The sequence below is a fragment of the Pan paniscus genome, chromosome 16, assembly GCF_029289425.2.
Source record: "Pan paniscus chromosome 16, NHGRI_mPanPan1-v2.0_pri, whole genome shotgun sequence".
Taxonomy (NCBI): Eukaryota; Metazoa; Chordata; class Mammalia; order Primates; family Hominidae; genus Pan; species Pan paniscus.
Window position 1 is genome coordinate 29639857 of NC_073265.2, and position 27413 is coordinate 29667269.

Sequence of the window (27413 nt, forward strand, 5' to 3'; positions counted from 1 at the left end):
CAACCTGATTTAAAAAAAAAAAAAAGCGGCCGGGCGCGGTGGCTCACGCCTGTAATCCCAGCACTTTGGGAGGCCAAAGTGGGCGAATCACGAAGTCAGGAGATCAAGATCATCCTGGCTAACACGGTGAAACCCCGTCTCTACTAAAAGTACAAAAAATTAGCCAGGCGTGGTGGCAGGCGCCTGTAGTCCCAGCTACTCGGGAGACTGATGCAGGAGAATGGTGTGAACCCGGGAGGTGGAGCTGGCAGTGAGCCGAGATGGCGCCACTGCACTCCAGCCTGGGTGACAGAGTGAGACTCCGTCTCAGACAACAACAACAACAAAAAAGCAGTGCTATGATCGGGTGTTAACTTCTCAGTAGTACTTCAAATTATGGTGAGGGGGTGAGTTAGAAGCTGAGGAATGGGTGCAGGGAAGTTGGATGTGGTGTGAGTGATCTAAAAATGAGAGCAATGTGCCAAGTACTGTGCTGAATCATTAAGTATGCAATCTCCTTTATTCCTCATAATAGCCTTAAAGTTGGTTGGTATCATTTTCGTTTTAAAGATGATGAAACAGTGACTGAAAAGATCTAAGAAACTTGCCGAAAGTCCCACAGCTATGTAGTGGGATTGCATAGACTCCTGGACTCAGGGTACCAACCTGAGATGAGTTGTTCAAGAGCATTGACTTGGCTGGGTTCCATGGCTCATGCCTGTAATCCTAGCACTTTGGGAGGCCAAGACAGGAGGATCACATGAGCCCAGGAGTTCAAGATCAGCTTGGGCAACATAGTGAGACTGCCCACCCCCACCCCGGCCCCATCTCTAATTAATTAATTAAATTTTAAAAATAACATTGACACAACATGGAGGAGGAAAATAGAGCAAGTGGAGAGGGGATAGAGACTTAATTCCATCAGCTCCCCTCTTTCCCCTCACCACTCTTCCTTTCCCTGTGTCCCGAACCCGTGTTTCTAAGTCCTGACTGCTATTATTCTGGTGTATTAAATACATACTATTTACTATTTAATACATCTTTTGTTGTTGTTTTCTCAAATTTTTTGTGGAGACAAGGTCTCCCTATGTTGCACAGGATGGTCTTGGACTCCTGGCCTGGAGCGATCTTCCCACCTAAGCTCCCAAAGTCCTAGGATTACAGGCATGAGCAACCATGCCCAGCCTATTTAATACATCTTATTTAATATATAGTATAATACGTAAATATGTACTATTTAATATTTAACACATATTAAATACAAATGGTCCCCAACTTACAATAGTTCAACTTAAGATTTTTCAACTTTATGTGGTGTGAAAGTGATAGACATTGAATAGAAACTGTACAATATTCAATAAATGATATCTAACAGTCTTATAAAATATGCTTTGTGTTACATGATTGTGCCGTTATAAGCTATTATAAGTGTACCAAGTACGTTTAAGGTCCACTAGTCTAAGCTATGATGTTTGGTAGGTTAGGTGTTTTTTTGTTTTTTGTTTTGAGACGGAGTGTCACTCTTGTTGCCCAGGCTGGAGTGCAATGGCGTGATCTCAGCTCACCGCAACCTCCACCTCCCGGGTTCAAGCGATTCTCCTGCCTCAACCTCCTGAGTAGCTGGGATTACAGGCATGCACCACCACGCCCAGCTAATTTTTGTATTTGTAGTAGAGACAGGATTTCTCCATGTTGGCCAGGCTGCTCTAAAACTCTCCGCCTCAGGTGACTCACCCGCCTTGGCCTCCCAAAGTGCTGGGATTACAGGTGTGAGCCATCATGCCCGGCCTAAGTGTATTTTTAAAGTGCATTTTTGACTTACAATATTTTCCATTTATGACGGGTTTATCGAGAAGTAACCCCACTGTAAATCGAGGCGCATCTCCAATCTAGAAGGCAGCTACTCCTTAATAACCCCTTTCCCATAAAACATGAATCTAAATCTACAAACCTTGTTATATAATAAAGCAAGATGTACTCAGTTATAATCAGTGTGCACGTTAGAGCAAACACTACTTTTCCGATCTTAATTATTCCAGAGATGCTTGACCAATTTACTGGGTACGTGGGCAGTTTTCTGATTGCTGTTTCCACACTCTGCTTTCCCACAGAGAGATTTCCGCAGTTAGGGGCTGCTATTTCAACGCAGGGAGATAAAAAGAAAAAAACACTTGCTCTTCTACCCCGCTAAAAACACTCATCCTAGGGAGCACGCCAGCATTTGCAGCGCTCGGGGCAGGGCCACTCGGCCTGCGGCCGTTGCACTGGCTGGAAGCTGGCAGGTGATCACGGTTGATTGGCTCGGGTGCGGTCCAAGGGCAGCAACGCCTTCGGCGGGCCGCCTAGGGTGATTGGCTGCTGCAGACCCACCCCCTAGCCGGTTTGGTGGGCGGCGAAGCCTGGATTGGTGGAGCTAAGAGCTGGCTCAGTTTCAGCGCTGGCTCTTCGTGCATGGTAGAGATGGCGACTGCGACTCGGCTGCTGGGGTGGCGTGTGGCGAGCTGGAGGCTGCGGCCGCCGCTTGCCGGCTTCGTTTCCCAGCGGGCCTACTCGCTTTTGCCCGTGGACGATGCAATCAATGGGCTAAGCGAGGAGCAGAGGCAGGTGAGGAGACTGACCCCCTTCCTGGCCCCAAGGCCTCCTTCCTGCCTGGTCCCCAAGGCCTCCTTCCTGCCTGGTCCCCAAGGCCTCCTTCCTGCCTGGCCCCCATCGGCCCAGCGCCCACCCAGCCTTGGCTTTTGCCCGTGGGCCGTTGGGAGCGCCAGCGCGGGGGCGGGACGCGGGGCCTCCGACCTCGGGTCCAGTCCTCTGACCTCGGCCTCACGTCTGTGGAGTGAAGATTTGAGACTGTGGGACAGTACTGCTGGAAGTAGGAGGAGTCGAGGCTGGGAGAGCTCCTGAGAGACTGATGGTGTTTTGGTGGAGGATTGGCCAGGCTACCTACCGCTTGTGGCACAAGGGCCCTCAATCTGTATGTAGTTCACTTACACCTGAACAGGCTGAGGTATGCTTCTCACACCTGGGTGGTCATCGTAATCACCAGGGAGTCTTTTTTGTATAAACAGTTTGGGGGTTTTAAAAAGCCACAGTGAGCTCTCCTGTCGCTCTTCAGCCCATTGGGTCAAAACACAAAAGTTGAACAAGTACTTGAAAGAAGCAGTTGGAGGCCAGGCGCTGTGGCTCACACCTGTAATCCTAGCACTTTGGGAGGCCGAGGTGGGAGGATTGTTTGAGCTCAGGGGTTTGAGATCAGCCTAAGCAACATAGCCAGACCCCCATCTCATAAAAAATAGAAAAGAAGACGAAGTAGTATTTACAAATGGAGCAGAACCGGAGTCCTTCCTGAGGTTTCACTTGGAGGCTGGATGGAGTTGGCGGAGGTATGAGCCTCCCAGCAACTCCGTAGTTTATGTTTATAGCCAGCGAGCGCTCAGAGCTTCCGTGAACCACCTCAGGCGGAAAGGGTTCAATCCCTATTCTCAAGCTTTCCTGGCAAGAGGAGTTTCTTTTCTTTTTTCTTTTTTTTTTTTTTTTTGAGACGGAGTTTCACTCTTGTTGCCCAGGCTGGAGTGTAATGGCGCGATCTCCGCTCACCACAACGTCCGCCTCCCGGGTTCAAGTGATTCTCCTGCCTCAGCCTCCCAGGTAGCTGGGATTACAGGCATGCACCACCACGCCCGGCTAATTTTGTATTTTTAGTAGAGACGGAGTTTCTCCATGTTGGTCAGGCTGGTCTCAAACTCCCAACCTCAGGTGATCCTCCGGCCTCGGCCTCCCGAAGTGCTGGGATTACAGGCATGAGCCACCATGCCCAGCTGCCAAGAGGAGTTTCTAATCTCTTTGGGTAATCAGACCCTTTTAGCCAAAGGTTCGGGGGCTTGAAAGAGCCTGACAGCTATTGAGATCTGGCGGCTGCCTGGAATGCAGCTGGAGCACAGAGGGTGGGAGGTGGGAAGGTGCTGGGGAAGCTAGGAGAGTCAGCTGGGGTCAGCTCCTGCAGGGCCTAGTAGGCCTGGGTGAGAAGCTTGTGTTTTATTCTAAGTACAGTGGAAACCAATGGAATGATTTTTATGTAGAGTGTGACGTTTTAAAAATTACCATCAAGCTGTCTAGGCTGAAGACCTTAAGAAAGAGGGGTGAAGATCATCTCCGAGGAGGCATAAACTACTGAGGCCTCTCAGTTTCAGTCTGATGCTGTTTGGGGAAGTTACTTGTGGCCTTTTCTCTTGAATGTGTCTGGGTAGTGGAGATGCTGTCTGCAGTGGCATCTGTTTACCTCTCTCCTATTAGCTTCGTCAGACCATGGCTAAGTTCCTTCAGGAGCACCTGGCCCCCAAGGCCCAGGAGATTGATCACAGCAATGAGTTCAAGAACCTGCGAGTGAGTTGGGAGGCCCGGGCAGTGGGGGGCAGTCAGGGAGTGGGGCTGAGCTGCACTGCTGCCTGGAAGAGCTCACACAGTTTTCTGGTAAATGAAGCCTCTCTAAGAATGCAGCCCCTCTCTCTGAAGTGTTTGGGTCTCATTGTTCCAGCCACATGTGACTGGCTGCCTTCCCCTCAACACTTATTCCACTCCACTCCATTCTGTTGGCAGGAATTTTGGAAGCAGCTGGGGAACCTGGGCGTATTGGGCATCACAGCCCCTGGTGAGTATAGTGTCTTTCCCTAAAAAGAACTTTTCTTATGTGCCCTTTAAGACAGTTCCCAAAAGAAGCAGGAAGGGAAGGGAAAGATTGTGCTTAAAGAAACCCAGAACTGCATCTTTTGGACCTGTGAAAGCACCCATTGATTGTCAGCCCAGAGAACAGGACACTCTTCTATTTTATTAGACAGTGATGTAGAGAAGGCAGAGGGATTAATTAGGTCATTGTGGCTCACTTGGATCAGGATCAATCCAACTCTTGAACTCTGCATACTTAATAGGCTCACCCAGGTGATTTGGGAAGTTTAGAAAACTCTGGATCAAGTGGTTGTCTTCATAGTACCTCAGTCTTACTGCCTCCCCTAATCCCTATAAGCTTTGTCCTACCAGTGGCCTCTCGGCAGGAACACTATGGGCAGGTGTGTCCCTGCAGGGACTGCCTGTGTCCTCTTCTGCTTAAACCTTGGAGCTCATTTGGGAGCAGATAGCGGGGGGAGTAGGGTAGGGGCTGGGCAGGGGAGAGAGATGTCTATCTGGGCTTCCAGGTGAGGTGGCCAGATGATGTGTTTAATAGGCTGTCCGGGGGGAGAAGGCAGGGAGCTAGCAGGCTCTGGTTTGGATATTATTAACGTCTGAAAGAGGCCCAGACTGGCTTGCAGTGCCCGGTAAAGAGATGAGCCTAGGCCAGGCGCGGTTGCTCACACCTGTAATCCCAGCACTTTGGGAGGCCGAGGCAGGTGGATCACCTGCGGTTGTGAGTTCGAGACCAGCCTGACCAACATGGAGAAACTCTGTCTCTACTAAAAATACAAAATTAGCTGGTCATGGTGGTACATCCCTGTAATCCCAGCTACTCGGGAGGCTGAGGCAGGAGAATTGCTTGAACCTGGGAGGCGGAGGTTGCAGTGAGCTGAGATTGTGCCACTGCACTCCAGCCTGGGCAACGGAGCGAAACTCCGTTTCAAAAAAAAAAAAAAGCCCAACCTGCTTGGGCCTGTATTCACTCTGGGCATGAGAGTGTGAGTGGAACCCAATATACTTCTCCTTACATCCTAGAAAGTTATATCACCTTTCATAAAATGAAACCACTTGAAGATTAATTGAAACCATCTTAATGTAAAAGCATTGGGGGAAAGGCTGCTGGGTACTCCTAAGCAAGACTCTCCTATTGTGTTTTGGGGGTTTACGTACCCCACTCCCTGCAGACAATATGCTTCTGAATCAGATTGTATTTTACGGAAGAAAGAGGCAGTTAGAAATCAGATGAAAATGGCCAGGTGTGGTAGTGGGCTCCTATAATCCGAGTGACTCGGGAGGCCAAGGCAGGAGGATCGCTTGAGCCCAGGAGTTCAAGGCTGCAGTGAGCCATGATTACACCATTGCACCCCAGCCTGGATAAGAGAGTGAGAGCCCGCCTCTTGAAAAAAAAAAAAGAAAATAAATCAGATGAAAACTCTTTCAAGGGAACCTGAAAAAGAAAGCTGGTTACAAGTTCTGGTTTCTGCATGATGTCATGGTGGCTGTTTCTAATGTCACCTGCCTTCAGGCTTTCCTTCCTGCAGTTGTAGGGGCAGGTCAAGGTTTCCTTAGAGCCTAGAACGAGCCTGACTTATTGGTCAGAGTGAACATGTGTATAGGACCTTGCTAGGCTTGACCCAATCAGCAGGGCTGGGGGTGGTATCAGGTGTCTCAGCCACTTGGAGTTTGGATCTGCTGCCAAGGAAAAACCGTATATTTTATGAGGAGTTCTGAAATTCTCTGCCAGCATCTCATCTACCCTCTGCTGCACAGCTCACCTCAAGATTTTCCCTGAGGCTGTGGCTCTCCTGTCCTGTCACCAGTCCTGCTTCTTTCTTATTTTTTTTTTATTTTTTGAGACAGAGTCTCACTCTGTCGCCCAGGCTGGAGTGCAGTGGCGCGATCTCGGCTCTCTGCAAGCTCCACCTGCCAGGTTCACACCATTCTCCTGCTTCAGCCTCCCGAGTAGCTGGGACTACAGGCGCCCGCCACCATGCCCGGCTAATTTTTTGTATTTTTAGTAGAGACGGGGTTTCACCGTGTTAGCCAGGATGGTCTTGATCTCCTGACCTCGTGATCTGCCCACCTCGGCCTCCTAAAGTGCTGGGATTACAGGCGTGAGCCCCATGCCTGGCCTCCAGTCCTGCTTCTTTGGGTTCAGCCCTATGCTATAAAATCTCACCTTCCTCAGGCCTTTTGCAGACACATCAGATCCTCTGGCTTTGTATCTGTTCTTGGTGCTTTGGACACCACCTCCACCCCAATGCCTTTGTTTTTCTCCAGGCCCTCTTTCTTCATTTATTCATCTGCCTCTGCATTTCTGTAACTTTCTGAGTAGTGGGTGCTCAGGTTGTTCACGTATCTTCATCAAGAAGTCTGTCTGGGATAAAGCAGAAGTTGCAGTGATTGCCTTCTGAATCACCCCTCAGCTGAGGAGCACCAGCAGGCAAAACCAGTCCACTGAGCTTGTAAGCAGGTCTGTGGCATCAGCTTATTCTTGTTGCTAGAGAGAATTTGGAGTAGGTGCTACAAGGTGCTTCCCTTCTGCCGTCAAATGTAAGATTCTTAATGAATGTCCCGATTTAATCTGGGCTGCGTTTTCCACTCCCTTGTACCACACCACTCACAGTTCAGTATGGCGGCTCCGGCCTGGGCTACCTGGAGCATGTGCTGGTGATGGAGGAGATATCCCGAGCTTCTGGAGCAGTGGGGCTCAGTTACGGTGCCCACTCCAACCTCTGCATCAACCAGCTTGTACGCAATGGGAATGAGGCCCAGAAAGAGAAGTATCTCCCGAAGGTGAGGAAATGGAAATGTAATACACGCTAATCTCACAGTGCAACCACCAACTAAAAGATACCCTCTCCCCTTGGGGACCAGTCAGACCTGCTTTCTGTAGCATGCTGCCATGAACCAAATGTGGTTAGGAAGGGGCCATGGATTGCTTTAAAATACTTGAGCCAAAAATAATAAAAATAGGACCAGAACTCTTGCATTGAACAACAGACAGACAACATTTGAAGAGAACTCTAAGAAATGGAAGAGTAGGACTAGCTTCCTTTGCAAAGGGAATGGAAAAAGGAGAGGCATTTTCAGCCTTGTAGCCATTGGGCTTAGAAGAGACTTCTAGGACTTTACCGATACCCTGGTCTGAGAGCGAAGTTTGAAGGGGTTTAATGTGGACAGGAAGAAGCAGTACCAGTGAGCTGCTCTAGGGTACTCTGAGGTTGTAACAAGGCTTATTGGGGGTTTTCCTTGCAGCTGATCAGTGGTGAGTACATCGGAGCCCTGGCCATGAGTGAGCCCAATGCAGGCTCTGATGTTGTCTCTATGAAGCTCAAAGCGGAAAAGAAAGGTGAGGCCACTCTCAACTTGGGAGCCAAAATGGGCAGAGGTACAGACATTATCAGGGTAAGGGAGCAACAATTGTGGGTGGTCCCTGCTGGGTTTCCAGAACTTTCTCAAAGGTGGACAGCTTCTTGCTCAGCAGAAGGTCTATGGCCTGGCTGAGACAGGCCAAGATGGCTTGAGCAAATAGCCAACATCCTGCCCTTAGGAAATCACTACATCCTGAATGGCAACAAGTTCTGGATCACTAATGGCCCTGATGCTGACGTCCTGATTGTCTATGCCAAGACAGATCTGGCTGCTGTGCCAGCTTCTCGGGGCATCACAGCCTTCATTGTGGAGAAGGTGAGTATAGGTGGGTGCAGGGCCAGGAGGCTTCTGCCTCCTGACAGTGGTACCAGAGATAGCCCGTTCACTGATCTCAAATGGAATCAGTGTTGTGTGCTCTGCAAGGCCCCCAGAGGTGGGGGTGAGGCAGAGAGCAGCCTGCAAGGAGGGTGACCAAAAGTCCAGGAAGTCCAGGGCAGATGGGTCACTTCTGAAGACGGTGGAGCCGTCCTCAGCGCCAGGCCACACAAAGAGGTCTAGAAAGGGGAGGACTAAAAGGAGGTCAGGACATGACGGTCAGGGTACCATTGGTGGATCTGATGAATGTGGCCATGGGAGACTGAGGTGTGGGTGGGATGCAAGTGGAGACTGCCCCTGCAACAGCCTTGACAACAGAAGCAAGAAGGAAGCAGAGCAGGAGTTCAAATGAAAAGTTAGGAGTTTGGGTTTGTTTTTAGAAATGAGAGAACTGAGCAGATTTTTTGGTCAGAAGAAAAAAAAAGGGAAGAAAAAAGAAAATAGAGGGAGAAATTGAAAAGTGTGAGAATGAGTGGGCAGAACACAATGGTGAGCTGGGGCAGAAGAGAGAAGGATGGGTTACAGGTGATAGTGCAGGAACCACCTGCCTAACGATCATGAGGAGGAAGCCAGGGGCCCTGTGAAGGCTGGGGCCACCAGTGGGGGAGTTGGCAAGAGTTTCATGAGCGAGTATTGTAAAGGTTTGCGGTACCCTCCATAGAGAGGGGGAAAGTAGCTGTCTAGGGTTGGAGCAATAGGGACCTGGCTGAGATTGGAAATCTCAAGGTTGCGTGATGCCACCCTCATTACAGGCTGAAGGCAGCATGTGCCAGCACTTTGCTGGGCACTTGCTAAAACATGCTGCAACCCAGTAGTCCAGGTCAAAGTACAGAGGGCTCAGTTCAGCCCTAGTGGGATCCCTTTGGGTACAGACAGGAGAACAACAGAGGATAAGGGAATTGACCGGGCTGGTGACAGCATCTTGGAAGTAATGTCCCCTGGGGGAGGGAAATAAGGCCAGGGGGGTCAGGAGGGCTCAGGGAACTGAGCATATCATTGAGAAAGAAGTGTCCCCGTGAGAACTGGGGAGAACACAAGCTAGTGGCAGAGGAGGCTGGGATCAATCTGGGGCGTTAGCACCGGAAGGTCCCGGGGGGAGCATGGGACTAGGATGCTGCCATGCTGTGCAGGTACAGGGACTCAATAGGAAGGTGGGTGCCTTCTTCCCAGGGGCCTTTCCTTTACCAGGCCCCCTTGGGGCTAATCTGTAACCAGGACCACCTTTTGTTTCCTGTAAAGGGTATGCCTGGCTTTAGCACCTCTAAGAAGCTGGACAAGCTGGGGATGAGGGGCTCTAACACCTGTGAGCTAATCTTTGAAGACTGCAAGATTCCTGGTAAGTAGCACCGAGAATCAGGGAGCCCCTCTCCTGACCCCCTTCCAGGCTGATCTGGCTGTTCTCAAGTTGAGAAAGCCTCTGCGTTAGAGAGGCTTGGCATTGTTAGCGCTTCAGTGACATGTGGCTAGGCTGTGAGCTGGGGCTGCTGGACAGCGCTCCTTCTTGGCCAGGGCCCTGCAGCGGCATGCCTGACTGGCATCACACACTCCGCATAGGGTCTGTACTCAGTAGCCGGAGGAGAAGGGGGTCAGACCTACCCTTTCCCATTGATGTCCTTCAGTCTTCCTGTACTTTCGCCCATCCACTGCATGTGAGTAACTCATTAACTCACGTTTTTGTAAAATATTTTAAAAATGAGTTATTCATTTTTAGCATTAATGATGCTAAGAAAAAAAAACAAAACATCTGAATCCACTGATGGAATCCCGACTCAGTAGAGAGAAGGCAGTTCTGTTTGAGTATGAGTATTTTCTCCCCCGAGGTGTAACTGAAATCTGACATGGTGGAGCACTGTGGGAGAGCCAGCACAGCCATCATGTACTAACCAGACCAGGGGCATGGATTTGTTGTTTGGGGTTTTTTTGTTTTGTTTTGTTTTGTTTTGTTTTGTTTTGTTTTTTTGAGAAGGAGTCTTGGCTCTGTCACCCAGGCTAGAGTGCAGTGGCGTGATCTCAGCTCACGGCAGCCTCCACCTCCTGGGTTCCAGTGATTCTCCTGCCTCAGCCTCCCGAGTAGCTGGGATTACAGGCATGCACCACCCTGCCCAGCTAATTTTTTTGTTCGTTTTTTTGAGATGGAGTGTCGCTCTTGTTGCCCAGGGCTGGAGTGCAATGGCGCGATCTTGGCTTACTGCAACCTCCGCCCCCTGGGTTCAAGTGATTCTCCTGTCTCAGCCTTCTGAGTAGCTGGGATGACAGGCACACACCGCCCAGCTAATTTTGTATTTTTAGTAGAGACAGATGGGGTTTCACCATGTTGGCCAGGCTGCTCTCGAACTCCTGACCTCAGGTGATCCACCCATCTCAGCCTCCCAAGTGCCAGGATTATAGGCCTGAGCCACCGTGCCTGGCCAGGGGCATGGATTTGATCAACAGTTAGGTTTGCTGTCTGCCTCAGCCATATACCACGCCTATCACCGACAGCCCAAAAAAGTGTGCTTTAATTACAGGGAGCATCCAGGGAGGGGGAGCTGTGCAGCTCCTTCTTTGTTGACAGGAAAAAATTCAGCTAGCATTAAAGGCAGGTCAGTAGTGTCAACTTGTTTTCCTGCCCACACCTCCCAAGGCCATCCAGGCTCCTGGCTTTACTGGGTGGAGAGGTGCTCAGCAGCTTCTGTCACTAGCTCTGAATGGCCCGTCTCCTGGACAAAGAAGCTTTCACGGACTACCCTGCAGGGAGGTGACATTGGACCAGAGCTGACTCCACCTGGGGGAAAGAGTAATTCTCTGGTTTCTTTATAGGTGCCTGTGTAGAAAGAGTCAGGGAGGGATTGGGTGACTTCTAGACCAATTAACTTTTCTTCTTTCCCATCCAAGGGAGTCCAGAGAGGGAAGGGAAAGATCTAACAACTCTAGCCTTTGTGGTTGGCCTCGTGGATGGGGTGGGAGTCCTGGCAGCTCCACTTCTGACTGGAAGGGGTTCACTTGATCCTTTTCTTTCACCTGGAACCTTAGTTGAATAAAGGTCAAGTGACATATTTTAGTGCCTTACTTGAGAGCCATGTTTCCAAATCTAGTACCTTTGATAAAAGTGAGGAGGCTGTGGACAGCTCTCTCCCTCTGACCAGCACTTATCCTGGCAGCTGCCAACATCCTGGGCCATGAGAATAAGGGTGTCTACGTGCTGATGAGTGGGCTGGACCTGGAGCGGCTGGTGCTGGCCGGGGGGCCTCTTGGGTAAGTGTGAGAGGCTTGAGGGAAGCTGGGCTCTGTCGGCCTCCTCGGCAGGTGACCCACCATGAGCAGCAGCAGCCTTCCCCTTGCGGGGCCAAAGGGAGCTGCCTCCTGGCCCTGCTCTCTCCTGGGAGATGAAAGGAACCTCCTCCTCCCATGTTGAATTTCTTCCCACAGTGGGGAAATATCATTCAGTAACAGACAAAAGGCCTGAGGAGCAGGGTGGCTTACTCGGCTGTGAAACGACACCTGGGCTGTCACGCCCCTGCACCTCTGGTCAATCGGTGCCGTAACTGTGGCAAGACTTTCTGAAGTTGCTTTTCTCCTCCCTGGGATTCTGGCCTTCCCACGCTAGCATTTTGCCACCACACCCGGTGGTGGGATGAGGAGGTGCCCACGGGGCCTTTCTCTTTTCTGACAGGCTCATGCAAGCGGTCCTGGACCACACCATTCCCTACCTGCACGTGAGGGAAGCCTTTGGCCAGAAGATCGGCCACTTCCAGGTGAGCCGAGTGCTTTTGCTGACATGTACTCTTCAACTGGGCTACAGTTTTCTTTGAAAAGAGAGGAAGTGAGGTGGGCACCGTGGATGGTTACTGTCTCCTCTAGCAAATTGAGCTTGACTGCTTGGAATGCAGTCTTCCTCAGCATGCAGCCTGACTCTGGAAGTCATCAGGAAGTTCACCACATTGCCACCTCGATTCCTGTGTGAGGTGGATGAACTAGACATTGTAAGGTTGGAGAGCAAAGCGTGCAAGTTGTGGGGGCAGAAGGGAAAGAGGTTGCTATTTGTAGTTAGACCTTCTGGTCCGAAGAAGCTGCTGGAAGGTAATAAGCGTTGGAGTAAATGGTGCCTTGGGAGCCATGCCTTTCGGAGGCAGTGATGGCCACTTCAGGGTGTCATGCAGGCTGTGGAACAGCCACTCTGTGGCCCTAACTCCCACACCTGCCTCCATCTCCATCATCCTGAGTAAATCCCATCTCCTCTCCATGCCCCTGCTTCCTCATCCTTGGCTGTCTTGTTGCCATTGCTGACCTGCTTTTGGTAACTGAGAGAGTGTTCCAGCATGTTGACCTGTGACATCCCTTTGTGCCCAGTTGATGCAGGGGAAGATGGCTGACATGTACACCCGCCTCATGGCGTGTCGGCAGTATGTCTACAATGTCGCCAAGGCCTGCGATGAGGGCCATTGCACTGCTAAGGTGAGGGCCAGCCTCAGTCGGGGAGAGGCGGGGGCAGTGGGCCAGCTGCTGAGACTTGCTGTCTGCGTGCCTCGCAGGGCCCTGCTGACCCCAGCTTCCTCCCGTAGGACTGTGCAGGTGTGATTCTTTACTCAGCTGAGTGTGCCACACAGGTAGCCCTGGACGGCATTCAGTGTTTTGGTGAGTGATCCCCACTTCCCAGTCCCGGGGCTCCCTCACTCCTGGGGCCTGTGGCTGCTTCAGAAAGCAGTTTCAGGGCGGGCGTGGTGGCTCACACCTATAATCCCAGCACTTTGGGAGGCCGAGGTAGGCAGATCACCTGAGGTCAGGAGTTCAAGACCAGCCTGGCCAACATGGTGAAACCTCATGCCGGGCATGATGGTGCATGCCTGTAATCCCAGCTACTTGGGAGGCTGAGGCATGAGAATCGCTTGAACCCGGGAGGCAGAGGTTGCAGTGAACCAAGATTGCACCATTGCACTCCAGCCTAGGTGACAGAGCAAGAGGCTGTCTCAAAAAAAAAAAAAAAAAAGCAGTTTCCTCTCCACTTCTCCACTCCTCACTATGTGCTTATGCTAGGCCCAGCTGAGCTGGGACCTTCGGGCTCTTTCTGTCCCAGTTACAAGGAGGAAATGGAAAGCAAATGAGAAAACTGCTAGATGCCAGGAGTTGCTGCTGCCTTCAGCAACACCCCCCTCTCATCCTCCCTGCCTCATAGACGCTAGGAAATGGGAAAGGGAGATGTGGCTGGGCACAGTGGCTCACACCTGTAATTCCAACACTTTAGGAGACTGAGGCCGGTGAGTCACCTGAGATCAGGAGTTTGAGACCAGCCTGGCCAACATGGTGAAACCCCGTTTCTACTAAAAATACAAAAAAAAAATTAGCCAAGTGTGGTGGCAGGAGCCTGTAATCCCAGCTATTTGGAAGGCTGAGGCTGGAGAATCGCTTGAACCCACGAGGCGGAGGTTGCAGTGACCGGAGATCGCGCCATTGCACTCTAGCCTGAGTGACAAGAGTGAAACTCTGTCTCGGAAAAAAAAAAAAAAAAAAAGCCCGGGCACGGTGGCTCACACCTGTAATCCCAGCACTTTGGGAGGCCGAGGCAGGTGGATCACCTGAGGTCAGGAGTTCGAGACCAGCCTGACCAACGTGGTGAAACCCCATCTCTACTAAAAATACAAAAATTAGCTGGGTGCAGTGGTGCGCGCCTGTAATCCCAGCTACTCAGGAGGCTGAGGCAGGAGAATCACTTGAACCTTGGATGCGGAGGTTGCAGAGAGCCAAGATCATGCCACTGCACTCCAGCCTAGGTGACAGAGCATGACTCCTTCTCAAAAAAAAAAAAAAAAAAAAAAAGCTAAATGGAAATTTCTAGAAATAGTTCATAAGTTTCAAATCCACACCATCCTGAATAGCTTGAAGTGTTGTGCCATGCTGCTCTGTCATGTTTGGTACGTGAATCGTCCCTTTGTGCAGCCTATCTATGCTATGTGGGCTACCTGCCCGTTAGTAGTCACCTAGGGTATCCAATCAGCTGTCCTGATATCAGAGTGCCTGTGTTCAAGTAACTCTTATTTTGCTCAGTGGCCCCAAATTGCAAGAGTAGTGATGCTGGCATGTCATAATAGTTCTATTTTAGTATTTGTTATTATTGTTGATCTGTTACTATGCCTAGCTCATAAATTAAACTTTCTCATAAGTATGTATGTATAGGGAAAAAAACAACATATATATGGGGTTCGGTACTGTCTACGGTTTCAGGCATCCACTGGGGTCTTGGAATGTATCCTCCAAGGATAAGGAAGGACTAGTGTATTCCCCACACCCCTCCCTCTTGCTACCTTTTGCTGCTTTTCTTTAATCACCCTCTCCTCCTGTGGCCTGTTTCTATATACTTGGCATTCTGTTTGCTTTCTTTGTTTTGTCAATCACTTCCTTTCTTCTCTGCCCAAACCCTGGTTGCAGGTGGCAATGGCTACATCAATGACTTTCCCATGGGCCGCTTTCTTCGAGATGCCAAGCTGTATGAGATAGGGGCTGGGACCAGCGAGGTGAGGCGGCTGGTCATCGGCAGAGCCTTCAATGCAGACTTTCACTAGTCCTGAGACCCTTCGCCCCCTTTTCCTGCACCTAGTGGCCTTTCTTGGGAAGTAGAGATGTGGCGGCTTTTCCACCCTGCCCACAGCAGGCCCTCCTGCCCAGCTGCTCTTGTCAGCCCTCTGGCCTCTGGATGAGGTTGAGTTCTCCACAACAGCTCCCAAGCATCATGGGCCTCGCAGCCGGGCCTGTGCCATGGCTAGTGTTGTGTGATTTAAAATGGACTCAGCAGTAAGCATATTGTCTGGGGATTGTTGGGACAGGTTTTGGTGACTCTGTGCCCTTGCTCTCTAACTTCTGAGCCCACCTCCCAGGGTAGGCACCTGGGGGCATGCAGGTACCCACCTCTTTCTCTTGGGTGAGCCTCTGGCAAGGAGATCTCTCTGCTCAAGCACAGCAGAATCATGGCCCCTCTCCATGAATTGGAACTTGGTACAGGTTAAGTATCCCTAATCCTGAAATCTGAAACACTTCTGGTTCCAAGCATTTTGGATAAGGCAAATTCAACTTTCAGTCTCTTTTCTGGGGGAAAAAAATAATAAACCTAGCCTAGCCAGGCGTGGTGGCTCACGCTTGTAGTCCCAGCACTTCAGGAGGCCGAGATGGGTGGATCACCTGAGGTCAGGAGTTCAAGACCAGCCTGGCCAACATGTGGAAACCTCGCCTCAACTAAAGATAGAAAAAAATTAGTTGGGCATGGTGGTGGGCGCCTGTAATCCCAGCTACTTCAGGAGGCTGAGGCAGGAGAATTACTTGAACCCAGGAGGCGGAGGTTGCAGTGAGCCGAGATTGTGCCATTGCATTCCAGCCTGGGCGACAAGAGCAAAACTCTTCAAAAAACAAAACAAAACAAAAAACCCTGGCCCTTGTTTCTTCCAGTTTCTAGAGGTATCAGCTCCTAGCAGCTTATGAACACATATGCTTGCTTGGCCAGGCAGGGTGGTGTGTGCCTGTAATCCCAGCACTTTGGGAGGCCAAGGCAGGTGGATCACTTGCAGTCAGGAGTTCAAGACCAGCCTGGCCAACGTGGTGAAACCCCATCTCTACTAAAAATACAAAAATTAGCCAGGGGTGGTGGTGCACGTCTGTAATCCCAGCTACTCGGGAGGCTGAGGCAGGAGAATCACTTGAACCCGGGAGGTGGAGGTTGTAATGAGCCAATATGACACCGCTGCAGTCCAGCCTGGGCCATAGAGTGAGACTCTGTCTCAAAAAAGGAAAGAAAAATAGGCTGGGCACAGTGGCTCATGCCTGTAATCCCAACACTTTGGGAGGCCGAGGCAGGTGGATCACGAGGTCAGGAGTTCAAGACCAGCCTGGCCAAGATGGTAAAACCTCGTCTCTACTAAAAATACAAAAATTAGCCAGGTGTGGTGGCAGGCTCCTGTAATCCCAGCTACTCAGGAGGCTGAGGCAGAGAATTGCTTGAACCCGGGAGGCGGAGTTTGCAGTGAGCCAAGATCACACCACTGCACTCCAGCTTGGACGACAGAGCGAGACTCTGTCTCAAAAAATAATAGGCCAGGCATGGTGGCTCAACGTCTGTAATCCCAGCACTTTGGGAGGCCGAGGCGGGCAGATCACAAGGTCAGGAGTTCAAGACCAGCCTGACGACCAACATGGTGAAACCTCGTCTCTACTAAAAATACAAAAATTAGCCAGGCCTGGTGGCACGCGCCTGTAATCCCAGTTACACAGAAGACTGAGGCAGGAGAATCGCTTGAACGCAGGAGGCAGAGGTTGCAGGAGCTGAGATCGCGCCATTGCACTCCAGCCTGGGCAACAGAGTGAGACTCTGTCTCAAAAAATAATAATAAAATAAATGAACACACATGCTGCTGAGTCCGCAGGGGGGCAGAGCAGAGGACAGCGTGCTTTTGTGTACTGTTGGAAGACTGGCTCCTCCTGTACAGCACCTCTGAGCCCTTGTGCACCGCCCTGCCACGGGCACCATCCAGTCCTGGCCATGTGACCACCCACAACTGACTGGGCAGCAGGCACAGGCCCTACCCGAGCAGGCCGGAGTTGGCTCGCGTGACTCCAGCTGAGGCTGCCTGTGTACATTTCTCCAGATACCCTATGGCTAATTTTGTTATAACTGCACAGTGGCTGCTGCCATTTTGTATTAAATATATTGTGAAACAAACCTATCTGGGGAGAAGCAATCTACTTGCCGCTGCTTCCTGTCTGGATCCAGCTTGTGTCCTTGGAGAGTGGCTGGTCCAGGTCCTATTCCTGTCCTCCAGCCCGTTCTTTCATGAGGGACAGGAAGGTAAAATCAGCCCTTAGGAGAGAGGTCTCAGCCTCCCTTTCCCAGATCTCCCAGTGAGTTTTAAAGGAAGCAGGGAGCCCAGAGTGCTAAGTTCTTACAGCCAGAAGGAAGCTTATAGATTTCTGAAAACCGCCCCTATGTTTTTAAAAAGATCAACACAATTTGACTTTCTCAAGGTCAAAACGAACTAGAATCCAGATCTGCTCATGGCAAAAATGGGGGTGTTCTGAGAATTCCAGCTTTGGGCCCCACTGTACAGCAGTCTGGATAGAGTGTGATCTGAGAAGGGAATGGGTCTGGGTTGTTCCACCCCTTCCGAGTTCCGAATAGAGGGAACTGGTTTTCTTGGTTCTCAGCCCAGCAGCACCTATCCTGGCTCTTGGTCCTGGCCTGCAGCCAAGTGCTGTTCCTAGCCTGAGGCTTGAGACAGGTGGGGTTGGCTCCTCACCAACCCCAGTTCCGTCCCATCCTGAGGGCAAGATCCTGGGCTCATAGGCAGTCCCTTTCACTTCCTTGTCTTGCTCCCTGCTATGTTGGAGATGAATGTGACTAAAAGGGCCATCTTGCTGGCTTAATGTGTGGCTGGAGAGACCAGCCTGGAGACAATGTGGCAAAATGGGGCGCTTCATCCAGTCTGTCTAAGCCCTGTCGACTTGGGGAGGTGATTTCTTTCCTGGTTCTATATGTGAAGCAAAATAAATGTTTTAAAATTAAAAGCAAAAAAACAAAATGAACCATGCAGCCTGAGTGGTAAATGGAAGAACAAGGGGCACGTCTACTTTGGTTCTTGTGGGCGTGTTTGGTTGCCTACTTGCATTGGGCAAATCTGCAGCATCAGCTGCCAGCACTGCTCCTTCCTGCGGCTGGCTCTTACTCCACTCCAATTTTAGGCAGGTCACACTATCAGGGCAGCTCGCTGCTGTTGATGCTGCCTGCCCTGTGGGAGGGCAACAGAACCTTGGGATGTTTTTTAAGCGTGGTTTGAGCACACCCCTTATCAGAATTTGGCAACCTAGAATAAATGCAGGTTCCTGGATCCTGCCCCAGACCTAATCACATCCCCAAGTGTGATTCTACAAGGCAATCTTCTACAACCACCATCTGGGTCCTAAAGCAGGCTTCCCCAGGAGCCTAAGTCCTAATTCTAAATCCATATAATCTAGTGATAACAATCCCTTGCCCATGTAACCCTCTCAAGTCTGAGATCCTTGATCTTTGCACAACCGAGTGCAGGAGGCAAGGTTTCGCGCAGGGCCCCCTTTCAGAAGACCGGTAAGGTGAGTTGCCCTCGGTGGGATGGGACTAGACCTGGTGTCAACGCACCGCGCGGTCTGGAGAGAGGTTCCCAGTCCCTGCCTGCCGGGTAGGAGCTGGGACCTAAGACCCAGGTGGTCATCTGTCGCGACCCCCAGCCTAGGGCAGGTCCAGAGTCCTTCCTCTGACCCTCTCCCTCGAGGCAGCGCACTTCGAGCGCAGCACTGGCTTGCCAGACGCAGCTCGAGTGTCGCATGGAGCTCGCCTGACCCCTGCCGGCTGCCCGCGGGGTCGGGTTGCAAACGCGCGGAGCCAGCCTATATGGCCTTTGCCTGGGGTTCAAGGCCCCCAGTTTGGGATTTCAGGACTCAACGACGTTTTGTTTTAGCCAATAAGGACATTAAAGGGAAGAGGGGTTGGGGGAAGCCTATCCTCTATTACCATCATTTCATAAAAGGCTTTTTTTTTTTTTTTGAGACGGAGTCTCGCTAGGTCGCCCAGGTTGGAGTGCAGTGGCGCCATCTTGGCTCACTGCAAGCTCCGCCTCCCAGGTTCACGCCATTCTCCTGCCTCAGCCTCCCGAGTAGCTGGGACTACAAGCGCCCGCCACCATGCCCGGCTAATTTTTTGTATTTTTAGTAGAGACGGGGTTTCACCGTGTTAGCCAGGATGGTCTCGATCTCCCGACCTCATGATCTACCCACCTCGGCCTCCCAAAGTGCTGGGATTACAGGCGTGAGCCACCGCGCCCGGCTGACCTTTTTTTTTTTTTTTTTTTTTAAGACGGAGTCTCACTTTGTCATCCAGGCTGGAGTGCAGTGGCGCGATCCCAGCTCACTGCAACCTCCACATCTAGGGTTCAAGCGATTCTCGTGCCTTAGCCTCCCAAATAGCTGGGATTACAGGCATGTGCCACCATGCCTGGCTAATTTTTGTATTTTTAGTAGAGACGGGGTTTCACCATGTTGGCCAGGCTGGTCTCAAAGCCCTGGCCTCAATTGATCCACCGGCCTCAGCCTCCCAAAGTGCTGGGATTACAGGCATGAGCCACCACGCCCAGCTAGGCCAGGATTTTTTATTTGTTTGTTTATTTATTTATTTTTGAGACAGGATCTCACTCTGTCACCCAGTGCAGTGGCGTGATTTCAGCTTACTGCAGCCTCGACCTCCCTGGCTCAAGGATCCTCTGGCCTCAGTCCTCCCCCTTGCCACCCACCCCCAGCCCCCCAGTAGCTGGAACTAGAGGTGTGCACCACCATGCCAGACTAATTTTTGTATTTTTTGTAGAGCCGGGCTTTCACCATGTTGTCCAGGCTGGGCTCAACTGCTGGGCTCAAGCGATCCTCCTGCCTCCACTTTCCAAAGTGTTGGGATTATAGGCGTTGAGCCAGTGTGCCCAGCCCTTAAATTTTTGTATATGCTTTATGTTCACGGTTTTAAAAAATACTACAGTTTTTAAAAGCTTATTTAAAAAAATAAAAGTCCCCTGTCCCTCCTATCCCCATTCCCACTCCCAGGACAAAACCACTTTTGAATCTTTAAGGGGCTTCTTTTGATAATTCACTTCATACCTCTAAGTGACATGCTTACTTATTGATTTAATTGTAAGCACTTTTAAGGATAGTTTTTGTTTTTGTTTTTAAGACGGAATCTTGTGCTCTGTCGCCCATGCTGGAGTACAGTGGCACAATCTCAGCTGACTGCAACCTCCGCCTCCTGGGTTCTAGCGATTCTTCTGCCTCAGCCTCCCGAGTAGCTGGGACTACAGGTGCACACCACCATGCCCAGCTAATTTTTGTATTTTTAGTAGAGACAGGGTTTCACCATATTGGCCAGGCTGGTCTCAAACTCTTGACCTCATGATCTGCCCACCTTGGCCTCCCAAAGTGCTGGGATTCCAGGCATGAGCCACCATGCCCGGCCCAAGGATAGTTCTTTAAAGTGCATACATTTGATTTATGAGAAGTTATGCCCATACTTTTTTCACTTCCTCGGGCCAGCCCTGTCCACGGGCCAGTGTTTGGGAGCCCTGAAATCAGGTGGTGCAGAGTCCCATTCACATTCCTGGCTGTCCCCAACCCCTGCCCACACTTGGTACCCAGAGCCTACAGCCACGCTAGTGCCGAGTGGGAGCTCTCCTCTCCCTGTGTGCGCCACTTGGTTACTCTTGCAGGGGGCCGTTCCAGAATTCGGCCTCTTTCCCTCACCCACCACCCACCCACTCTCAGAGGCTAGCCTGGTATCTCTTAAATACTTCCTGGATCTTATCCTGCCAAATTGCCTTCCTTCTTCCAGGCCATGCCCCTCAACCCTTCCTCTACACTGAACCAGTGAACTATCAAGCTCCCTGCAAATTCTTCAGTGGCTCCCAGCACCTGTAAGATCTAAGGCTTGGCAAGGCAAATATGACTCTAATCCCCCTGGGCCTTCCCCTTCTGCTGCTTCCCTCCTTCCCTGCTGAATGTTCGTGTTCTTGTTGCAAGGAGTCCTCACTGCCATGTTTCTCATCCCTGTGCCTTTGGTCTGGGGCAGCTCTGGAAGTCCTTCCAGCCCTTCAAACTTTCTCTTGCTTCCTCATCTCTAAAGCCTCAGGCCAGGGCCTGCCTCCTTCAGGAAGACCTCTCTTCTCCAACCTTCCCTCACTCCTCTGTCTCCATCTCATCCATCCTGGATGGGTCCCCTTTCTCCTTCTCCCTGGGCATATCTGCACTGATGGGCTTGCCACACAGTTGTTTATTCCAGTTTCCCCAGCATTAGGCAGGCTATGAATCTGAGAGCTAGGACTGTGATTTGACTGTCTTTACATGATCACCATCCAGCACAGTTCCTGGCATGTAATAGGTGCACAACAAATGTTTATTGAAAGAGTAGATGAGTAGTCACATGACACTTAGCTCACGTTTTGCTGGTATACTGTTATTTGTGTATATGGTCCTCTCTGTAAGATCTTTGAGGTCAAAGACCCTCTCTCACTTATCTGAACTCTCCCAATAGCACCCGGGGCTCACAGTAAGTGCTCAGTGGCTATGTTCATGCTGAATGAGTGAAATGACAGGTGGGCCAGAGCCCTGGCCTAATCCCAGCATTGGCAGAAACAGCAGGGCCAGCCGGCTTTGCCTGGCCCTGTTTTCTCCAGGCCTTCCCACCCTGGAGTGGCCAGAGCCCAGCCGCAGAAGGGAGGCCCTCATCCCCATACTCCTCTGACCCACTCAGAGACAGAAGGAAGCTGTGCTAAAAGACCCTGACCCTCCTCTGCTAGCTGAGGACGAGAATGGGAGCTGGAAGGGGAAAGGGGCAGAGCAGAGCCACACAGCCTTTGTGTTCTTGTGTGAAATGCATGGTATATATGGGGGAGTATATACATGCACATATGCAGTGTGAAAAATAACAAACTCCTGTGTACCCAACACGCAGGTCAATGAAGACAGTATTCCAAGCCCATATGCCCCTCCTTGACATATTCTCCCCAGGGGAGCCACCATCCTGAATTTGGTGATAATCCTCCCCTTACCTTTCTCAATGGCTTCCTGCCTCTGTATAGATCCCTGAACAATATTGTTTAGGTTGCCTGATTTCAAACTTTCTATAGCTGGACTCATTATATATATATATATATATATTCTTCCATGTCTTGCTTTTTGGCTCATCATTGTATAGTTTTTGTTTTCTTGTTTTCTTGGTTTTTTTGTTTGTTTGTTTTTCATTTTGTTTTGAAACAGGGTCTCACTCTGTTCATGATCACAGCTCACTACAGCCTCAACCTTTTGGGCTCAAGCCATCTTCCTGCCTGGGCCTCCTAGGTAACTGGGATTACAGGGATTTGCCATAAAGCTCAGCTAATTTTTTTGTATTTTTTGTAGAGATGGGGCTTCATCATGTCGCCCAGGCTGGTCTCAGACTCCTGGGCTTAAGAGATCTGCCTGCCTCAGCCTCCCAAAGTGGCCTCCATGCTCAGCTCTTTTAAATTTTTTATTGTTTTTGAGACAGGGCCTCACTTTGTCACCCAGGCTGGAGTGCAGCGGCGCAGTCATGACTAACTGCAGCCTTGACCTCCCGGGCTCAAGTGATTCTCCCACTTCAGTCTCTTCAGTAGCTGGGATTAAAGGCCCAGTCCGGCTATTTTTTTTTTTTTTCTTAAATGTTATACAGACAGGGTCTCACTATGTTGCCCAGGCTGGTCTCCTGAGCTCAAGCCATCCTTCTGCTTCAGCCTCCCAAAGTGCTGGGATTACAAGTGTGAGCCACGGTGCCCAGCCTCATTCATGTTAATGAGCAGGACTGTAATCTCTTCAATTTTTTTTCTTGTGTAGTATTCCATAATGTGGAAATACAACAATTTAATTGTCCATTCTACTGTCGATGGACATTTGGGCTGTTTCCAGTTTGGAGCTATTCTAAAACATTCCTGGCCAGACGCGGTGGCTTGTACCTGTAATCCCAGCACTTTGGGAGGCCGAGGCGGGTGGATCACCTGAGGTCAGGAGTTCGAAACAAGCCTGGCCAACATGGTGAAACCCTGTCTCTACTAAAAATACAAAAATTAGCCGGGTGTGGTGGTGGATGCCTATAATCCCAGCTACTCTAGAGGCTGAGGCACAAGAATACCTAGAACCTGGGAGGCAGAGGTTGCAGTGAGCCGAGATCGCACCATTGCACTCCAGCCTGGGCAACAGAGCGATACACTGTCTCAAAAAAAAAAAAGAAAAGAAAAAACCATTCCTGTGGGTATCTTCTGATACAGATGTGCAAGTGTTCCTCGAGTCATAGTCCCAGGAATATAATTTATCTGTTGTAGGCTATGCACCTGATCAACCTTACTAGATAATTCAAAACTGTTTTCCAAAGTAGTTGTGGGCCTATTAGAATGATGCCACCAGAGGTGACTTGGGGCAAAAGTTGAATGCCAGCCCCAGGGCTAACCCCATGAGCTTATTTTCAGCAAGGGAGAGAAATCAGATGGCAAAAGAGTGTGCATCTGTGCATCGCTGCTTCCCCAGCCAGGCCCATAAACCACATGTTGAACAAACCTTTATAGGCAAGCTACTAAGACCCATGCACTGGGCGACGGGCTGGGGAGATGGTAATGATTTAGCACAGACCAGCCTCAGAGAGCAACAATTACGTTTCCATTTACCCTGCCAGGCAGCCGGATGCTCCAGTTTTGCCCTGGAAGACACGAGAGAGTAAGGGCTGGATAGATAAGTGGGAATTTTCTTGAAGAAAAAAAGGTATTCCAGGCCCAGGAATATCTCAGCACAGGCAGTACCTCCGCTCCTCAAAGGTGGCCAGTGGATCAGTGGCGGAAGTACAGAGGGCTGCCCTTGCTGGCAGGAGAAGGAAGGAAGGAAGCAAGAAGACTAGGGCTACGCTCGCACTGGCAGAGAGAGACACAGCTCCAGATCCAGATCCATTCAGACACAGCTTGTGCCTTGTGCCCGGCCAGGAGCAAACATGGGTGAGCATGCACATGGACATGCATACGTCTGCACACACTTTCAGAAAGGCTGTCAGACACGCTGCAGGAGCAGAGGCAAGGAGCGTGAACACGCAGCTGCTTGTGGGAGATAAGCCCAGCGCTGGGGGCTGCCTGCCTGGCCTGCCTTGAGAGTCCCCTTGCACATCTGCCTGGGTTCCCAAGAGGCAACCTCTACAAAGACATGTGTTTTCAGGACAACCTGCCCCCTCCCGCAAATTCTTTCTATTTACAGGAATAGAGTAGCAAAATCCCTTAGTTCATATTTGAGTCTTGTCTGATGCTGCAGGCTGGCCAGGGCTGGGCATACAGTGGGTCTCTTTACTTCTTGAAGTAGAATAGTTAAATGAAATTTACTATAAGATAAATTAAGATAACTTTACTATAAGATATATTAAGATTTAAAATAGGGGGAAAGAGGAACCTGAAATGAGAAAAGGGTAGTGAAGGAAGACTTGATGTCCTTCATAACTGGCCTGCATCCTGCCCAGCCCCTCCTTTCTTTCCAGAAGCCCACCGGTGGCCCAGAGTGGAAGGGTGGGAGTCAGACCAGTCCAAGGTTGCTAATTAAGACTGGACTGCCAGGCACGGTGGCTCATGCCTGTAATCCCAGCACTTTGGGAGGCTGAGGCGGGCAGATCACCTGAGGTCAGAAGTTTGAGACCAGCCTGGCCAACATGGTGAAACCCCGTCTTTACTAAAAATACAAAAATTGGCTGGGTGTAGTGGCACGCACCTGTAATGCCAGCTACTCAGGAGGCTGAGGCAGGAGAATTGCTTGAACCTGGGAGACGGAGGTTGCAGTGAGCCGAGATTTGGCCACTGCACTCCAGCCTGGGTGACAGAGTGAGACTCCGTGTCAAAAAAAAAAAAAAAAAAAAAGACTGGACTGTTTGTGGGTTTTATATGACTGCTGCTTGAGACTGCTTGAGAGAGCTGAGATCTGCTCTCCCTTCCTAAGACTGCTTCCAAGGCCCGGAGCTGGCAGCAGTTCAGAATCACCACCTAGATATTGAGATCCAGCCAGTTCCAGGTCCTCTTGTACCTCTTCCCAGCCCCTCCCTCCCAGGTACCCCGGGCAAAGTATACTCTACGGTCCTTTGAGGCTGGAGAAGCAGGTGGTTGTGAAATAGGCTGGCCTTTGGGACCTCCCTCTCCCCTGGTACCCTCCCTCCCTAAGAGGCTGCTTGGCTCCAGAGTGAAGGAGCAAGTGGGGGCCCTCCATAGTCTTCTCCTTCCATGGCCAAGCCGCCCAGGTGCTTGGAACCTGGCCACACACATCCAGGTGCCCCATTCACTGGCCCTCCAGGCTGTCGGAGACGTTTGTATTGCTGTTTTTCTGCCCTCCCACCTGATCACCCACACCTCCAAGGGGGCTGCAACCTCCTGTTCGGGACTCCTGAGCCTGGAGAGAGGCTGTGGGGGGTGGGGCAAGAGCCCTGGAAGTGCCCCAGAATGTGGAGCCTGTTGCCAATAGGGGCAACAAGACAATCTCTCTGTAGGACTGACTGTGAGGCCTCCCCAAAGAAGGATCGGGCAGAGAAATGCAGGCTCCTCAGCCCTGCCTGGGACATCTGCAGCTGCCTCAGAGCTCACATTGTGTGGATCCCAACAGCATTTCCCTCAGTAATGAGGACCCAGCCCGGTCCCAATTCTGCATTCCCCTCATCCCCAAGGCTGGAAACTCCCTATGGCCACTCCTGTGGGCTCAGCCATCTTACACTACAAGCTCCTCTGATAAGTCCCATCCCTCCGCCCAGCCTGCCCACTCACCAGGAACAGCCATACAACTCATTTCCCTGCTGCCCCATGGAAACTTCATCTCTCTGTGCCTCAGAGGGTCTGCCAAGCCCCTGTGGCCCACCACTCCATCCCCTGCCAGTGGATGCTCTGGCATGGCCAGCCTCCTCACTCAGGCACCTGTCCCCCAGCTGGCACACCCTAGGATCAGCCCACACGAGTGACCTGCCCCCACATCCACCAATCCCCTGCTCAGTTAAGAACTGGCATTTGCTGAGGGACTGTTATGTCCCAGGGTGCCAGGGATTCAAAGACTAGTAACAGTATGGGGCCAAAAAAGTTTACGAGTTAGTTAGGGAGATAGACATAAAAACTATGAGACATCTCAATTACTCCAATTTTAATGTTACCCATTCTTTAAGACCCAGCATGAGCACTAACCCACCTACACACCCACCTGTCTCTGGTTTGCTGCCGTATCCCCAGCACTTTGCACTTGGCTCAGTGGAGGCCCTCTCCCTCCAAATAAATACTTGCATAATGAATGCAAAGCAGGGGGCGGGGGCAGGCTGCAGGGAGGATAACTTCTTTCCTTCGCCCTCCACCAACCTTATCTAGATGAAATCAGATTTAAATAAAACATCAAGGGCGGCCTTGGAGCTGGGAGGGCAGGAGTGGGCAGGGGGGAATCTCAAGGCTTCGCCTTGAACTAAATTCTTCCATCTTTTTAGTGGCAGCTAAAAGAACAGAGTCCTGGGGCCGCAGCCTCTAGCTTCTCAGGGAAGCCATCTGGACTGCCGAAGCCAGAACTGTAACTTTTATGCCTCCAGATTTCAATGAGTCTTCCTTGTCAAACCCATAACCAATTGTTATCCAGTTGTTGAATGAATCAGGTCAGGACATTTTATAGTAAAAATATGTACAAGTCACAAAAAGTACAAATGTTGGTGATCACTCCTGAAAACAGGCAAACTGGGTCAGGATGGCTGTGTTTAAAGGTAGGGAGGCAGAGCCTGGCACGCAGTGTGGCTGCAAGAGGTAGTTTTCTAAGCTAATATGGAAGTCTAGCACTGTGGCCACCTGGCAGAGAAGTCAGGGTGCAGAGCCGCTGCGGCACAGGCAAAGGCTTGATTTCTCTGCCATTCATTCATCACTGAGTAGCTGTTACTGAGAACCTATCATGTGCAGGTACCCTGTGGGCCATGGAGAAACAGGAGGACCCAGGGAGACGCAGATGTGGTTTTCACCCTAGCCTAGCCGGGGAGGCAGATCTTAGCCAGGAATCACCGGCTTGCCAGGCTTGCTAGGAGGAGAGCATTGCAGGTTGCGGAGTGTGACTGAGCCCGAGAGATGAGATCAGAGGAGCCTCCTGGCTGGGGCGGCAACAATAGTCAGTTCCAGATTTGGATCTTTATGCTGAGTGTAAGCAGGAGTCACGGAAGGGTTTAAGCAGGAGAGTGCTATGAGGCAGTCTATTTTGGAAAGATCCCTCTGACTGGGGCAGAGTGGATGTGGGAGGCTGGGCTGTGGTTGATCACAGAGGTGGGAGGAGATTCGAGGCTGGAGACTCCAGTAAATGACAGGCTGTGGTGATGGATTAGCTATGGGTGGCGGCTTGGGAGGGAGAGGGAGGTGCCAAGGATGAGTCCAAGGTTCTTGACTCTTAAAACTGCCAGTGCCTTTACCCCACAGTGGAAACATTGGGAGAACACTGAGTTTGCTTGTAGTTGGAAGTTGGCTGAAGTGTAT

General features: G+C 50.8%; 1 protein-coding gene across 17 annotated transcripts in view; it reads left to right on the forward strand.

Moving 5' to 3' along the window:
• The first annotated feature begins 2245 nt into the window (after positions 1-2245).
• IVD (isovaleryl-CoA dehydrogenase) overlaps positions 2246-27413 on the forward strand; it is a 30327-nt gene continuing 5159 nt past the window's right edge. For 2 of the 17 annotated variants that reach the window (XM_055098622.2, XM_055098626.2), the window contains exons 1-11: positions 2246-2583; positions 4270-4359; positions 4573-4624; positions 7268-7437; positions 7900-7993; positions 8195-8331; positions 9631-9727; positions 11517-11625; positions 12044-12125; positions 12721-12825; positions 12933-13005. In XM_055098622.2, the coding sequence (XP_054954597.2) occupies positions 2431-2583; positions 4270-4359; positions 4573-4624; positions 7268-7437; positions 7900-7993; positions 8195-8331; positions 9631-9727; positions 11517-11625; positions 12044-12125; positions 12721-12825; positions 12933-13005 (1162 nt within the window). In that variant the 5' untranslated portion in view covers positions 2246-2430. Of the gene's footprint in view, positions 2984-4269; positions 4360-4572; positions 4625-7267; positions 7438-7899; positions 7994-8194; positions 8332-9630; positions 9728-11516; positions 11626-12043; positions 12126-12720; positions 12826-12932; positions 13006-13612; positions 14744-14793; positions 17932-27413 lie in introns of those variants that run through there. The other 15 variants (XM_008951970.5, XM_063596543.1, XM_055098625.2 and 12 more) reach the window with 14 other exon arrangements.